This window comes from Apodemus sylvaticus, chromosome 20, assembly GCF_947179515.1.
Source record: "Apodemus sylvaticus chromosome 20, mApoSyl1.1, whole genome shotgun sequence".
Lineage (NCBI taxonomy): Eukaryota > Metazoa > Chordata > Mammalia > Rodentia > Muridae > Apodemus > Apodemus sylvaticus.
Genome location: NC_067491.1, coordinates 51,787,428 through 51,804,320, shown reverse-complemented (window position 1 = coordinate 51,804,320; position 16,893 = coordinate 51,787,428). Strand labels below are relative to the sequence as shown.

Sequence of the window (16,893 nt, the reverse complement as noted above, 5' to 3'; positions counted from 1 at the left end):
CCATCCACACTCATGCGCCCCAGCTCTGGACGTTCCATGAGGAGAGAAATGAAAGACTCTTCACATTTTAAAAACAAACCAAAAAAGCCAGTCTGAGCCTTCCAAACACCAGAAAACAACTCTTCAGAAATGTTCCAGAAAACCTCAAACAAACAATCAAAAAGATGGCTTTCAGATTAGTTTTTTGTTTGTTTTTTTTATTGTTTCATTTTGTTTTGTTTTCCCCTCAGAAACATTAGAGAATCGTTGTGCCTTTACAGTTTGGGGTGGGGTCAGAGAGAGGGGGAGTTTGTTCCTGGGAATGTAAAATGTATTTTTCCCAGTAAGGGGGGAAAGGCAGCAGAGATCCAAAATTCCCGTCTCACAGCGCTGGTGACACATGTGTGAGGGGCTCAGGGGAGACACCCTGGGCCTCATCCTCTGTGACCTTGCTCACTGGGAAAAAATGCTTCCCCAGGGAGGGTGAGTATCCACTTCCTTCATCTGTGTCCACTGTGGGGATTCCAGTTCTTGACCCCAGGCTCCTTGTAGCGGCCATTTTCCAGGGCAGAGAATGCAGGACCGATCCAGGGCAGAAAGGGAGACAGGCAGGGTGCTGGGAGCCCAGGAGCACTGGGGATAGACTCGAGCACCTTTGTAACTGCTACTGGAGACTGCCTGCGACCCCAGAGAGCTCCACTTAGGGACAGTTTACAGGTCCTTCTGGAATCCATATCCACGCTCTAGTTGGTTTTTCAGTTTCTGAGGCACTCTTGTACTCACAACCCCCTGAAAGTCACAGCCAGGAGGGTCTTAGCAGCCGCCTCAGCCCATGGTTGACAGAAAATAGACCCAAAAAAGACAAGAGACTTCCCCCCAAGCAAGTCCACAACAGAACACAGGCCTGGAACCCTGGCTGCCTCACGTGACATCAGAGCTGCCCAGTGCTTGGTTAGGAGATCCCTGCTGCTACAGAACTCTCCTATGTGCCTCCTCACCACTGATGAGGAAACTGTAATCACCCTAAGATCTGCCTCGAAGACTCACTCTGAGATAGGGCCCCGTGTAGTCCAGGCTGCCCTCAAATTCATTATGTAGGAAGACCTTGAATTTCCGATGCCCCTGCCTCCACTCCTGAATCCTGGAGTGATAAGTGACAGGCAAGGTCCCAAGCATGCTAGATGAGCATCTCCAGCCCAGCAAAGGGATGCTTGAAGAAACGCTGACATCATCTACACCTGGGTCTTAGAATGGCGTCCCATAAACCACTAGTGCTTGGTGACACTGTATCGTCAAGGCCTTCCCACAGTAGACAGAGCTTACTGTAAGGACCTCCCCACACCCACCATTCCCCCAGGACACAGACCACCGAGACTTTACAGGTATAGATGGCCAATGATAATTCTAGGACCAAGCTCTCCAAGGCGACAGTTGGGTGAGCTCAGCAACAGCACGGGTATGGAGGGGATTCCTGGGAATCTGTGTGGCCCCGAAGGGTTTCTCAAAGAGGTGCAGACTAGGTGTTTCATGATGGATAAGGAGTTATCCAGGTGAGGGGTGGACAGAGAGAGCTGGGTACAGGGTCTGGAAGTGAAAATATCCTATTATCCCAGAGCTAGACAACGGGAAAGAGGGTTTGACAGGGTGAGTCAGGTGACAGACGGAAAAGCTGACTTCCAACAGTAGAAGCAAGATTTAAGAAACACAGCTCTGTCATGGGGCTACCAAGACGTTATGTTCCCTTAAGACCATCAGCTGCCTGTGCCTGCTAATCACCTGGCACACTGGCTCACCCCTCCGAGCCTCAGTTTCCCCATCTACTGCAAAAGTAGACTGGGCCACCATGACCTCCCATAATGCCACTGCTTCTTCCTTAAGGGCAGCCGGTTCCCGGGGAGAGTGTCGTTTTAGGCCTGTGTCCTACCGGGAGCCCCGGGACAATGTCTGTCCTCTTTGGTCTTCTCTGTTAACCCTGGGTCACTTCCAGTCTGTGTCAAATTTTTACTTGTTGTTATAACTGAGCCCCCAATGGTTCCCAGCTCTGAGGACATCTTTAACCTTGGGCCAGAAGAGAGGGCCAGCCCCAGCCTTGGGAGGGCCGGTGGAGTGGGAAATGAGGGGGTGGGAAATGAGGGGGTGGAGACCAACGCCCCAAAGAAAAGTACAGAAAAGGTCAACACATGCTCCCCGACCCTGGTCACGTTGCTGGGCTCCAGCATGTGGAGGCCGAGTTGAACTGAATCCAGGGAGTCTGTTCAGAAGGAAAGAGAGAGAACCGGTGTCTGCTGGGAGCCTGGACAGCAGGAAGGACCCAGCAGGGCGCTTTGCATGGAGGACACTGCCATCTAGTGGCCATTCTGTCTTGAGCCCAGCGTCAACATCCCTGGACTCTAAAGCCATCCTCAGGGTCTTTCAGCCTCCTCTGCTCCCTCCCCACTAGGTCATGGACAGCTCAATGCCCCTGATTGGAGAACACGTGGAAGAGGACAAGCAGTTAATGGCTGACCTTGTTGTCTCCAAGATGAGCCAACTCCTGGTGCCAGGGGCCACGGTGCCCTCACCCCTGAGACCTTGGGTAAGGCGGTCTTGAGAAGAAAGGAGATTAGTGGCTCTGGAATGAGCCCTCCCCACCCCCCATTAAAGGAGATAACCCCAGGTGGCATCTCATAGAATGGGGTGGGGACAGAGGCAGGCAGGGGCCTTGCAGGGCCCCTTTCCCCTCATATCCTCCAGGAAGAAAACTCCTGTCCCATAAGCCTTTGCAAAGATTGTTGACAACTGCATGTCTGTATCCCCGTGTTGCAAGAATACATGTACACAGCTCCCTATGTTCCAAGCTGTGTCTCAGACTTCCCCTGTACCCCAAGCCAGCAATCCCACACCCACCCCTCCCCTGCACAGGCCCCAGCAGGGACTACCAGACCCCTCTTCAAAAGTTTGCCAACTTGCCAGTCTTCTGGTAAAGCAAGTTTCAGATCTTACCCCCCCCCCCCCCCCGCCCAACCCCAGCCCCTACTTATCCCATAGAAACTCATCTCTTCATAGGCAGGGGGACAGTAGTTGAACTCGGGGGGCTGTTGGGAGCCAGGGGGCATTTGCAGCATTCTCCATGGCTATTCCAAAAATATATCGTGAGATACACTGAAGAATCGTGCATCGTGGGTTTTACATCGGTGATTTTTTTTTAAAGCTTATCTAAGGCTTTGCCTCCTACCAGAAATACTGTAGCCACTGGCTTCTTTCCTCTTCTCCTGCTCTAGGGTCCACAGACTAAACCTGCAAAATCTCCAGGGCAAAGTCAGCTAGGACCTCTGCTAGGACAGCCCCAGCCAAGGCCACCTCCACAAGGTAAGACACAGGACAGCCACTGAGGAGCACTGTATCGATGATGTTGAAATGCAGCCCAGAGGACTGTGAGGTGTCTCAATGGTAATAACTCCTTCTGTGCAAGCATGAGGTCATGAGTTCAAATCCCCATCACCCAACGGTCTTGGCATAGCCAAACATGCCTGTAGCTACAGCACTGGAGGAAGGGAGAAACAGGCAGTTCTTGGCAACGGGTTGACCAGTTAGCCTAGCTCAAATGGCAGCTTCAGGCTCTACAAAAGATGCACTCCAAAGCAGTGGCTCTCAACCTGTGGGTCATAAATCCCTTTGGGGTTGCATATCCTGCATATCAGACATATACATTATGAATCATGACAATAGCAAAATTACAGTTATGAAGTAGGAACAAAAAGAACTAGATTAGGGAGGTCACAGCCTCAGGAAGGTTGAGAACCTCTGGACTAGAGTAAGATAGGAAACACTAGACAAAGACACTCAGGGTCCCCTGACCTCCACGTACACATCCAAGGGTGTGCACCTACACAAGGCAACTAAGTAATAATTAAATCAATAAAAGTGCATTGCTGGAGACAGTGGGTCTCAACCTTCCTGATGCTGCAACCCTTTAACACAGTTCCTCGTGTCGTGCTAACTCTCAACCATAAAATTACGTTTGTTGCTATTTCATAACTAATTTTGCTACTGCTATGAATTGTAACGTAAAGATCTGTGTTTTCTGATGGTCTTAAGTGATCCCTGTGAAAGGGTTGACCCCACCCCCCATCCCCACCCTCATCCCCCTCCAAGATCATGATAATCCATCCCGATGCTCTATCCGTACTGTGCATACTCCCTCCATCTGCATGATGAGGACACTACGAGGGATGCTGTCCTCCTGAGGTCAGGGAAGGAGTCGGAAGAGAGAACAGAAGGATTGCTAAGTATTTAACCTGTCAGCCCCAGCGCTGGGGCCACTCCCTTCTACACTGGAATTCATCCTCGCAGCCCCTCCGCAGAGGAAGCATTAGCGGTTCCCTTTTCCCCAGTAGGAAGTTGAAGCTTTGCCCAGGAAGGCACAATGAGAAGATGGCAGGTTTACAAGCGTGGCCTTTTAAGCCTCCTGGGAAATGTTATTTCTAGCCACTAGTGGTGCCTGAGTATGCGTCTGTGAGCCAACCAGCTAGAGTGAGAAAGAGAAAAGAACCCTCAGCTGCTGACACTCTTCCTCAAACCCATCCCTGCGCTACCCCAAAAGAGCCACTGCTCGTTAGCGGTGGATACAGGGTGGATACAGGGTGGACCACAAGAGGCGGAGGGGAGGAGGGCTCAGGAGAATAGCCAAAGGCCTCCTGGAGGAGGGTCCGTGTGAGGGTCTCCCACACAAGGGCTCAAGAGAAATACCTGCAAGCGAGTCTCCTGCAGCAGATCGGGGTGCTTGGCCCGGCTGCTCTGAACCAGCATGGCATGGAGATGCCAAGGCAGACGATCTCCTTGTGGTCTCGACAGAAGGCATCCATTCTGTCTTGAACTTACTTGTCGCTTCTGTTAAAGCGACAGATGGCTTCCTCTTCCACAGCTCCCCCTCCTTCCCTTCATCCCTTTCAGCCTTCTCTCTCTCCTTCCTGTAAAAGCAGCTTTCATTGTCTGGGAGGCTCACTGCCCGTCTGCTAACCTAGGCCCAGTCCTAGAAGCTTCTAGCTTCCATACGATCTAGAATGCTCTTCAGCCTCTGAGACTTGCTGCTGAATGAATTCACCCTTTCTAGCTCTTCCTGATTTCTGGCTGGCTAATTCGGTTCAGCTGTCTGCCTCAAACTCCTCTCCAAGCTGACTGATTCCATCTGGCTTCTTTTGGCTTCTCCTGGATTGCTCTGATTAGCTGCATACTAACGTTGGCAGTGCGTTCGAATCTTTTGGCTTCTTTTCACTCTGGCTAGTTCTGTCATCACCTGTGTCTGGCTGGTTTCCTCTTCAACCTCTCTCTGTAAAACTCTCCCAGTCAATCTGCCCCTCCTCCCTTTCTCTCTTTCCCCGCTCTTCCTTGGGCAGCCTCTTTTTCCTTGTGAGAGTTGGCATACCCTGTTCTGTCAAGTCTTTCTCTGATCCGTCACTTCGTCTGCCACTCAATTAGCCTTCACTTTCAAACATGGGTGCTTCCTTCTGCAAACTAACTTTACCTTCATGTTTTGGATTAAAGGTGTGAATTAAGGGCCTGTCTGTAGACCAGCCAGAGGAATTAAATGTGTTCTGTAAGGCTGAACCACAACCACAACTGGAAACAGGTTTTTCCAGTAAACAACACAATCTTGGGGTTCATAGTGTGATCAAACAGCCTACATCTTCTTTCCCCCAATACTTTAATTAACATAACCCTCCAGATTAACCTCCTTTCTCATATAAAAAATGCCTTTGAAATTGACTGCCCCCCCAGTATACTCTAAATGTATAGACAGTAATCAAAATTATATTTAACCATGGGCTAAAATACCATTTAGGTGGCACTTTAATTCTCAATATCTGTGATCAAATACTCTTTTCTGAATATAACAAACAAGGCATGATGAGTCACACCTGTAATCCCAACATAAAAGAAGCTGAGACAGGAGGTCTGCTGTGAGTTTCAGGCTAGCCTGGGCTACCAGTGAGTATAATGCCAGACCAGCCTGGGCTACAGTGTGAGATCCTGTCTCAAACAAGCAAGTGGAAGGCTGAGGAGCCATCTGACTGGGTACTTGTATGCCTTACAAGCATAAATACGACTTTGATCTCTAGTACCCACATTTCAAAGCAAGACAAAACCGACCAACCAACCAACCACCTGGGTGTGGCAGTGGGTTTATAATCCAGAGGTTGAACTCATGCATAGCTCATACAGAGCGCACGTGCTTGCGCAAACACACACACATGTGGAGGCAAGGAGCAGGGGGCAGGGGGTTGGCATATAATAACATATCCAAAACTGTGTTCATTCTGGAGGTCAGAGTTGGCCTCCCCATTTATTTCAGAGTCTGTATTTTCTTCTCTCTAGTGACAAGTCTTCGCAGTTTGAATAACTCAGATCCCTTTACAATAAAGAACAGCAATGGTTAATTGTGTGGGCAGAAACCTGCCAGTCCCACAACAGGGCTCGCGCACCCACTTTCCTTGTCTATGTGATGCCCACCATGTGCCCCAGGGAAAGCGGGAAGAACTTCACGAAGGGAGATTGCAGGAGTCTGGCAGGAGGTCGGTCAGCTTCCCCTTGTAACAAAATACTCAAAACCAACTTAAAAAGAAAAGCTTTGTCTGAGCTCCTGTTTCAGAGGCCCAGTCACATGGTCCTGTGTTTAGAACCAGTGATGACCCAGTCCTCACAGCAGTGCAAACATGTCCTAGAAGAAGACAGTCTACTCGTGGAAACAGGGAAACAGAGAGACAAGGCTTAGGCCCCCATCTCCCTTTCAAGGTCATGTGCCCAGTGACCTAATTTCCATTAAGCCCTTGCCTTTCTACTTTATCCCCAGAGTAACACACACAGGGATGAAGCTTCTCACACATGAAGCTTTGGGGGCCTCTTAGACACAAGCTAAAGCAAACCCTGTATAGGGAACAGTTGTGTTCTGGAGGAGTGTATGCATTCAGTCCAGGTCCTGCCTCAGCACCTTTCAGGTTTAGCTAAGGGATAATGCCCCGTCAAAGTTCAAGTTCCTCAGTGACAATGGAAGAAATAACCACTTCCAAGTCTATAGGACAACGATGACAGCCATTAGAAAGGGATCCAGCAAAGGGGTGGTATTTGGAGGACTTCCACTCACTAATAATTCACAACTAATGACAGGTACACAGACCTTACTATTAATACCTGCTGTCTTGTAAACAATTCTAATAGACTAATTGATTGCTCTTTATGGTTGTCATTAGCGATCCTTCTGACACATGTAGCCCTCCTCTCCTCTGACCTGACAATACCATACTTACAAATGGTACCAAACTCTGTATTCGCTGCCCTACTGAGCCCCCAGTCCTGGCCGTTCCTTTCCCTCTCTGCCAGAATTTTTTAAAACTACTTTTGAATGGCAGCCCTTTAAAAGACAGAGAGCTAGTGTGTTTTGAGCTTCTCTCTGGCCCAGAGGAAAAGCATGCTTGATAAAGAGAGATTATTTTAAGGAACATGTGGCTAAACACTATGTGAGTGAGTTGAAAAATAATCAATTTGAAACCAATTAAGGCAATTAAAGGAAACTCTCAGTGAATTAACATTCAGACCAAAAATGGCAACGCTAATTTTAAAACATTTTCACCAATTTCTATAAATAGCATAATCACATTATGAACTTGTTTTGAAACTTACTTTCAAACTCAGTGAGGATGAAGTTTTCTTTCAACAAACTTCATCTTTCTAGGATCAACTAATTCTGTTCTTAGGAAAAAATTATATCTATACACACACATATATATATAATATTATTTATTAATACTATATATATATAATAAAAAATACTAAGTTGAGCCAGACAGTGATGATGCACACCTTTAATCCCAGCACTTGGGAGGCAGAGGCAGGAGGATTTCTGAGTTAGAGGCCAGCCTGGACTACAGAGTGAGTTCCAGGACAACCAGGGCTACACAGAGAAACCCTGTTTCGAAAAAAAATCAAAAATCAATAAAAAAAAGAAAGAAAGAAAGAAAGAAAGAAAGAAAGAAAGAAAGAAAGAAAGAAAGAAAGAAAGAAAGAAAGAAAGAAAGAAAACTAAGTTGTTTGCTTTACCAAAAGCTGGAAGAAATAGCCAAAGCATCTCTTGATAGATCCCAGTGGTAACAGTTAATGAGTTATTAAACCAGGTCACAGATTTTAGATGAAAGGAGAAAACAGATGTTTTAGTTGACCTGGACTGGGTGGAGACAACAAAAATGTAGTCAACATACAAAACTCATAAAACTTTTTTACTTAAACATCTGGATCTTATCTTAACTCTTCCACCCTACTCCTGGTCAATTTTTAGCCTCTCTAGAAAGCACAGATGTTCTAGAAACACCCAACACATTTTTCTTCCCAGTACGCCATGGCAATGAGTAAGAGATGTTCCCTTGGTCACAGAGGGACTTACCAATTGTCCCTGACCCCGCTCCCCACGTCTGCCTTCCCACAGAGACAAGACTCCATTCGTATTTTCCTTGTGTTTGTTCTTTAGGAAGAGAATGAGAACCATGTCTTTGAGATAGTGTCTCACTCTAAACACAGATGGGACTGAAACTCACTCTATAGCCAAGGCTAGCCTCCAGCTTTCCACAGTCCTCCTGCCTCAGCTTCCTAAGTGCTGGGATTACAAGTGTGAGCGAGTACGCTTGACTCTGCAATCTCCTGATTACCTCTTGCTTTGTGCAGTAGGACTTCATCCCTAGTACATCAAATCTTTACCTGCGACCTCTTTACAGTCACCCTGCGGGTTAAGGAATCAGCATTTGAGTTTAAGGAAACATGTTTCTGTCTATCACACCATGTCAATGCCTATCCTGACCCAATTGCCCCATGGATCAATCCATCCATACATTGGAGTGTGAGGCCTGCCTGTCTAATGTGCAACTTCCCAGTGTTTCCCTATTACATGGCTCTGTGCATTAATGCTAAAATGAAAAACAAACACGTGCTATCTTATAATCTGCCTTTTCTGTTTAGTGGTGTATACTTGGCTCATACTGTCGACAGGTCGGTTAAAGGGACCCTGTCACACCATGACAACCATCCCAGACTCCATTGTCTAGATGCTTTCTTCTGACTGCTTTGTTTTGACACAGGGTCTTATGTTGCCCAGGCTGGCCTTGAATTCTGTGTCATCAATGAAGACTTTGAACTCCCACTCCTCTTGCCTCTGCCTTCTGAATACTGGGATTACTAGCATGCCCCACCCTGCCTAACCATGCTGAGAATCAATAATAGGACTGTGTGCTTACTAGAAAAGTACCAACTGAACTATGTCCCCAGCCACCTAGATGTTTCTTGACGTTTCTAACCACCTCCCTGAGATCTGACATCTATGTTGTTTTAGCTGTAAACAACATGTTTATATAAGCATGTGTTAAATGCACAGCCACATTTATTTCCAAAGCAAATTGAACTTTGACTCTTTCTTCGTCTTGTAGGAGGCCCTCGTCAGGCTCAGTCTCCTCAGCCTCCCAGATCTAGAAGTCCATCCCAACAGAGACTCTCCCCGCAAGGCCAGCAGCCCGTAAGTCCCCAGTCAGGATCTCCACAGCAGCAAAGGTCACCGGGCTCTCCACAGCTATCCCGAGCATCTGGTGGTAGTTCTCCAAACCAGGCCTCCAAGCCAAGTGCCAGCCTCAGTTCACAAAACAGGCCTCCTGTGCAGGGACGCAGCACCTCCCAGCAGGGTGAAGAGCCCCAAAAGCCAGCGTCACCTCACCCCCACCTCAAGTAAGTATCTGAGAGTCTGAATGGGTATAGTGTAGAGTAGGAATGTACCCAAAGATGAGCTGACTCAGGGATCCAACAAAGCCTCGCCGAGGATTCACGTGGGGAAAGTGGACCTTCAGGGTGTCAGGGACCAGCGATGAGAGATTAGAACCCACCACATCCTCATGACCCCTCCATCAGTCACCACTTGCTGTTTAACAAACGAACGCAGATTTATGCAGCTGAACAAAAAGGTTTCCGGTTGTCCTAATTTCCTTTCTGTTGCTGTGACAAAACACTTCAGTGGAAAAACAATTGTAGGGGTGTGGAGGGATAGCTCAGGGGCTGAGAGAAGGACTGAAGGCCCGGAAGTAGATGGGAACACCATAGGAAGACTAACAGAGTCAACAGACCTGAGCTCCTGGGAGCTCTCAGAATCTATGCCCACAACCAAAGAACATACACAGGCTGGAACAAGCCCCTCTCCCCCTCGCCTTCCCTCTCCTCTCCCCCTCCCCTGCACATATATAGCAGTCAGGCAGCTCAGTCTTCATGGCTGCCCTGTCTGGCCTCAGTGGAAGAAGCAGACACTTGATATGGGGGGGAGGGGGTTGTGGGGGGGGTGCACCCTCTCAGAGAAGGGGAGAGGGATGGGGAAGGGACTCAGTGAAGGAGGGACCAGGAATAGGAGCAGCATTTTGAATATGAACTAATTAATTAATTAATTTTTTTAAAAAAGCACTCTTCCAGAGGACCAAAGTTCAGTTCCCAACACCTACATGGTGGCTAATAACCATCTATCTCTAACTGGATTCGGAGGACGCGACACCCTGCCCTGCCCTCCATGAGTACTGCATGCGAGTGATGCACACAGATTCACGCGGGCAAACTACACAGACACATAAAATACACATAAAAGCTTTTAAAAACAGTTCTTCTAAACAACCTAGGGAGGAGAGGATGACTTCCAGCTCACAGTTCATACTGCGGGACATCAGGAAGGAAACTTGAACAGGAACTTGAAGTAGTAACCATGGAAGGAATGCTATTTGCAAACCTGCTCACTGGCCCATGCTTAGCTAGCTTTCTCACATAGCCCAAAGCCACCTGTCCAGGGAATGATGCTGCGTACAGAGGCTGGACCCTCCTGCACCAGCCAACAAGTGTTTCTCCACAGACATGCTGAGAGACACCTCTGACCTGGACAAACCCTCAACTGAGACAAGAGATCTAGAACAGGAACTGCCTCATTTCTCAGCTAATTCTGGGAATTCTGAGGGAAATACTGGAGCCTAGTCTAGCCCACTGTGGCTGACATGGTCCCCACAAAATACAGAGCAGCCTGGAATGGGGGAGGGGGGCATATAAGCAGTGCATACTCCCTACTTCTTGCTAGAAGGCCTATCTAAGCCAAATACTTGTCTCTAGGAGTCCCAATTTCTGTAACCAAGAAGATGATGGTAATACTACCCACCTTGCAAGTTCTAGGCTAGCATCATGTACACACTGTAATGCCTGATTTCGGGTCTCACCGTCTTGTAATGACTGTGCTGAGCCAGCAGGCTTCAGGGCCAGCCCCAGACTCATTTCCTTGGGAGTTCCAGCCATGACCATCCCAAACTTCTTGCTTTCTGTTTCAGTAAATCTCAGTCCCTGACTAACAGCCTCAGCACATCAGATGCCTCCCACCGAGGGACCCCAAGTGAGGATGAGGCCAAGGCTGAAACCATCCGCAACCTGAGGAAGTCCTTTGCCAGCCTCTTCTCCGACTAGCCCCCGCCTAGGCTGGAGGACAGGCAGGCATGAAGACTCGATGACTGGAGTCTTTTCTCTGGTTCCCTCCTTCTCAGCCTTGGTTCCTGATGGAAATATGCTTCCTAAAGACCCAGGTCTACATTCATTCCCCCCCTCCTTGGCCATGACATCCCAATGCTGCCTGACTGAAGAGCAGTAGCCTTGAGAGCCCACAGGTTCCTCAACACGGGCCTTCTAGATAGACAAGGCATCACTACATCCACCATATGCCTGCTCCCTGCTGCAGTACCAAGTGAAATGTCTCTGTGGCTTGTTTTTGCAGTCTTACTAGTATTTTGCTTGCCGTTGGGCGGAGGCCCCCTTCTAGGTCTTGACTTGCCTCCATCAAATGCATACATTGTAGTTGGATCTCAGCAACACAAGAGGCAATACTTTTTAATGGTGTTTTTGCAAACAGGGATAGGGAAGCCCAGCCTGGAAACCCACTACTCACCTAAAGCAAACTAGTGCCATCCTTGCTGGGAGTAGGCTGACAAAGGCCCCATCACAGCTGGCCCTCATGGGGACCTTGATGTCAACAGACAAAACCTAGACCCTATGCAACAAGTGAGACCTTTCAAAACAGGACAGAGGGAATCCAGAAGAGAGAGCCTGTGTTCCCTGGGGAGAGGGTCACAGGAGGATGGTGCCTGTCTGACCTCACACAGAATCTGTCCTTTTTCATCCTTAAGGCTAGATGGGAAGCCAGAGAAAGTGGACGGCTCCCTGTTGCAGGATCAGAAGACACGGTGATGGTTCCGCATCTTACCTGCTCTGGAAAGGGAGTCAGTAGGCTGCTCAATTTACAGTGGGAGAGCCTTCAAAAACAGTGTGCATTTTTCTTTAAAAGATACTGAAGCCTTTTGGAATTTCTTTCAGAAAAAGTTCCACTCCAACCTTGTTTCAGTGTACCTACGATGACCACGACGGTTTGCTGCAGAGCTAGGCAAAATTGTTCTGATTCCCTTTCCAGTGGTCTTTCCCCTGCACTAGATGCCCCCCACCCCCCCAGGATCACATCACCAAACACCTGGTGCTAGAAACATTGTAGGTGCCAGAAGCAGCTTCCTGGTCCCAAGAAGACCGACCCGGGACATCAGAACAGAGCCATGTTTCTCTACACAGCCCCTGGGGCCACCTGAGGAGTGCCGTCCTTGCACTGTATGAGGAAAGAGTTATTAACTGAAGCAGCTCTGGTTACGCTTGAGTTCTGCATATCGTTTGGTGATCACCTGAGGCTTCCTTTCCTTTGGGTCTCCAGGAGCATAGAAGCAGTCACTACGGTTTCTGGGGAGTTTGTTTTTCTTGAAGCAGTCTCATTCAGCAACTCGGGCTGGCATAGAATGTATTCTGTAGCCCACACAAGTCTCTAACTCAGCGATTCACCTGCTTTATCAGCTGCCCAAGTGCTGAGATGACATTTATGAACCACCACACCCAGCAAGCAATCCATCGTTTTTTTTGGTCCTCCTGGCCCAGATATGAGTGGCAGAGACAAGGGGAGAGGCCCTCTCTCCTGCCTTGCTTCACCTAGAACCCTGCATTTCTGCAGTACGCACCTTCTGGCTGCTTTCCAGCAGGGATCAGATCCATATCAAAAGTGGTCGCTTCTGGCTGCTAGAGATCCAGTTGGCCCTCAAGGTCATCATCTTTCTCCTCACCGCTTCCCTGTCTTGATCTAGTCAGTATCGAGAGCAAGCACACTGGCGTTGTCTCAGAAGCCCTCCTTGGTTTGGAGCTGTAGGTTGCAGCTTCGATGTGGGTCCAGTGACCACTGAGGCCATAATTTGGGGCTGGAGACACAGAACTTAGACGTGGCTGAACATGACCAGAATCGACAGGGAGTAGGCTGCAGTGTGAAGTGAGGAATGAACTACCGAAAGCCTAGAAGCCCTCCCAGGACCAAGAAACCCCAGCCTGTTTCACCGCTAACTTCCATGAATTCGGTGTGAGCAGGACAGTCCCTGGACATGCCCACCCGCAGCCTACCCACATCGCCCTCATTTTACTCGGTTGCTCTTCTATCACAGGGTGAGGCCGCCAAACGCTTCTTGAGGCTGATGGGGATGACCCAGCGCGTGGTGAGACACGTGCCACAGCTGTCAGTGCGTTCTCCTTGACGCCTCTGCTCCCTGGTAAGGGACGAGGTCTTGAGGCCAGCACCCCCCAGCCACGCTTTAGGTAGTTATCCAAAGGAGAAAACAGAGCAGTTTGTGAGCCACAGGACGCTGCTTCTTCCTCCTGCCTGCCCCTCCTCTGCTCTTAACTGGTGCACCTTTCTCTAGACCCTCTGAAGAAAGGGAGGCGAGACAGAAGAAAGGAGTGTGAGAGGCAAGATTTGAACTATCAAAAGACAGTCTGTGGCGTGAGTTCTACAGAAGAGGACATGGATGTTAGTGCCTGGCTAATGACAGGGTCATTAAATCATATGAAGACATCTTAAACATCTTAAAGCCCATTACCTCATTTCACACTGTAACTCTTTCCAGTCCCTGATGTTTGCTTCAGTGACAGACTGCTTCCCTACCAGACCTTGAGAAGCCAGGCCTTGCTCATAAGGCGTGTGTAGAGGGAAATCAGAACACCAGCTGCACAGAAGCTCCTGACAATGACAGTCGAAAGACAGACAGACAGACAGACAGACAGACAGACAGAGATAGTCAGACACAGACACACAGGCAGGCAGGCAGGCAGATAGACACAGAAAGACAGACAGAGACAGTCAGACATAGACAGACACAGGCAGACAGGCAGGCAGGCAGGCAGACAGAGACAGACAGACAGAACTTTGCATTCTGGAAAAGGGTGAGAGGCATCACAGAAAGCGATGCTTTGGGTGACAGGGGACACAGTGGCAGTCATTACTCTCCAGCACTCCAACTTTTATCATGTCTAAATGATAAAACAGCTCCTGACACACAGAGTAAAAAGCAGCAGCAGGAAGTTTCTCAAAATGTGGGCCGTGGACGGAACTACTTATAAAGGCCCACTTCAGAGCACAGAACTGTGAACTTGTAGTTAGAGGCTCAGAGCCTGCAGCCTGACCAGCCTGCTGAGACTGGGCTGCATTCTGAAGCAAGGCAGGGAGGACTATATTTCAATCACCAGCCTTGCTAAAGACCCACTCCTCAGTCAGGCAGGACCCGTGGCTCCATCAGTGACCATGTGGCCAAAATAGTCTCACATTCTGCCCTTAAAAATATCTCAACAATCAATGACATCCCTCCAGGATCCCAACTACAGTAACAGAAATGTCTTTCAAAATCTAAATCAGGCCAGCCATCCTGATTTTTATAACTATGCAAGTACGTCTAGATCCATGATGTAACACCAGACCGTAGCAAGCACTTTTAAATCATTTCCAACTGGCCTGGGAACGAAAACAGAAGCCAAGTCCCGTGGAGCCCACCTCTCTCTCCAATGGATTGTTTTTCCCATAGGCTAGTACATGTTGTTCCCCAAACTTTGTAACCTTCAATAACTGTGACATTTAGAGGTAGAAAAGGGCAAAGGGGGTGGGGAGGCATTGTAAATAGAATCTGAAAGGTTTTATTTATTGGGTTCTGCACTTTTACAATTTTGACCCAAACAATAGCATTTTCCTTCCAAGCTGACCTAGTGAAGCTGAAACACAACAAAGGCCTATTCAATGTGTGCACAATGACCAGGGACTTCCAAACACAACCCCCAAAGACACCTCAAAACAGCCACAGCACACTTCCTCCAGACCCACCCCATGACCAGATGATGCTGGATGGACTTTGGCTGGTGGAGAATCAACTTTCAAGGCACAGAATACCCACGCCATTTCTCTCCCCAAGGCATCCGGGCTGCTGCATCCACTCTAGCATGCAGTTGGTCTATGCCTCAAGTATCAGATCACTTAAGAAAAAAAAAAAATCAAGCGATAACTCCATGTAACTGACCAGCCACTGCCTCCAGGAAGTCCTCGTGTGAATATCCATCAAAGCAGCACCAGGGGAGCAAGCTGGCTGGGCACCCGGGTTCTGGCCCAGGAGCCTGGAGCAGCTGCACAGTGGCCGTTAGGTATTCAGGGCCCTCTTTAGGTTACTCTCCTAGAAAATTAGGAGACATAATGACATGTATGTGACAGATTAAGATTGGAGAATGGATGATTTCCTAAACCTATCGTTTCAAGGAAGCCGCCTGGAATTAAACAGAAATATCAGTAAAAAAGAAAACAGGAAAGCGCTACCAGACACAGGAAAGGAAGCGGCCTTCTACAGGAGAGCCTCGCACACTGTACAGACCAGACATAGCTCGGTTTTGTAAACAAGGCCCCGGACAGTGTGCGCCAGCTCCCAGCAGCGGCCAATCTCATGTGTTCTGTGCAGCTTCGTAAAACAGTTTGGTGGGTCATTCTGTGTATCCAGAAGGGTGAACAGCTGCAGCTTCGTCACAGGCATGGGTTAAGCCAGCCTTGCACATACACGTGGTAACACGATTATCACCAGGACCTGCCCATTCTCTCAAAGGGAGCTTGCGCATGTATCTCCAGGTTCTTTATCCCAGAGCCAAGCCTGCTGATAGAATTACCCTGGTGTCAGATGCCGTCCCGAACCAGAGTAACTGATTAAACTGTTTAATATTTAGACTTTAATAGGAAGCAGTGTTTTGGGCTTGACTGTAAACAAATGAGAAGGCTGGGTGTCAAGCAAGCCAAATTGTTCCATTTAGGAGCACAGAAGACACAGAAGCTCTTTTGTGTTCCCACAAAGCATGAGCCCAGACTGATAATGCATGCACACCCGGGCTTCAGATTCAGATCTAACTGGCAGACCTAGAGAAGGAAACGAAAAACGTCCAGAGGTTTTCATCGAGTCTCGATGAGTATGTTAACACTTTTTATACCCAACACTTTCTTTTCCTTTGGAATATCAGACATGAGTGTTAATAAGTCACATGGGATTTCCAATAGAGAAAAAAAGAAATCATATCAAATCAAATCTTGAGGGCCTGGAGAGTTCAGTCAGTGTCTGCACAAGGACCTGCGTTTGATTCTCAGAACCCATGTGGAAAATGTCGGGCATGGTGGCGAGCACTCATAATCTCAACATTGAGAACATAAAGGTCTCAGAGCTCACTGGCTAGTTGGTCTATCAGTTCCTCCAGGCCAAGTGAGACAAATGTGTACACGCATCTTTACATGATGTGCCTGGCATACTGCAATACCCTTATCCATGCGCGTATTCACAAAGCACCGCCAGCACTAGAGCTCACCAGAGCACCAGTCTAGCTCTTCTCCAAGGCTCAAATAGGCAGATAGGAAAAAAAACACTTTGGAACCAACTCGGAACAGAAGAAGGGGGAGGAATGTCCAACTCCACCAGTTAAGAATTACAGAGCTATGTATGAAGTAATTGAAGCAATGGTCTAGCAACT

At 48.3% G+C, this 16,893-nt stretch overlaps 1 protein-coding gene across 1 annotated transcript in view; it reads left to right on the top strand.

Annotated features, from left to right (window-relative positions):
* Syn3 (synapsin III) overlaps positions 1-12,505 on the top strand; it is a 397,752-nt gene extending 385,247 nt beyond the window's left edge. Inside the window, exons 10-13 of the mRNA XM_052165574.1 lie at positions 2,420-2,554; positions 3,240-3,327; positions 9,426-9,717; positions 11,337-12,505. Coding sequence (XP_052021534.1) covers positions 2,420-2,554; positions 3,240-3,327; positions 9,426-9,717; positions 11,337-11,469 — 648 coding nt within the window. The 3' untranslated portion in view covers positions 11,470-12,505. The remainder of the gene's footprint in view (positions 1-2,419; positions 2,555-3,239; positions 3,328-9,425; positions 9,718-11,336) is intronic.
* The last annotated feature ends 4,388 nt before the right edge of the window (positions 12,506-16,893 follow it).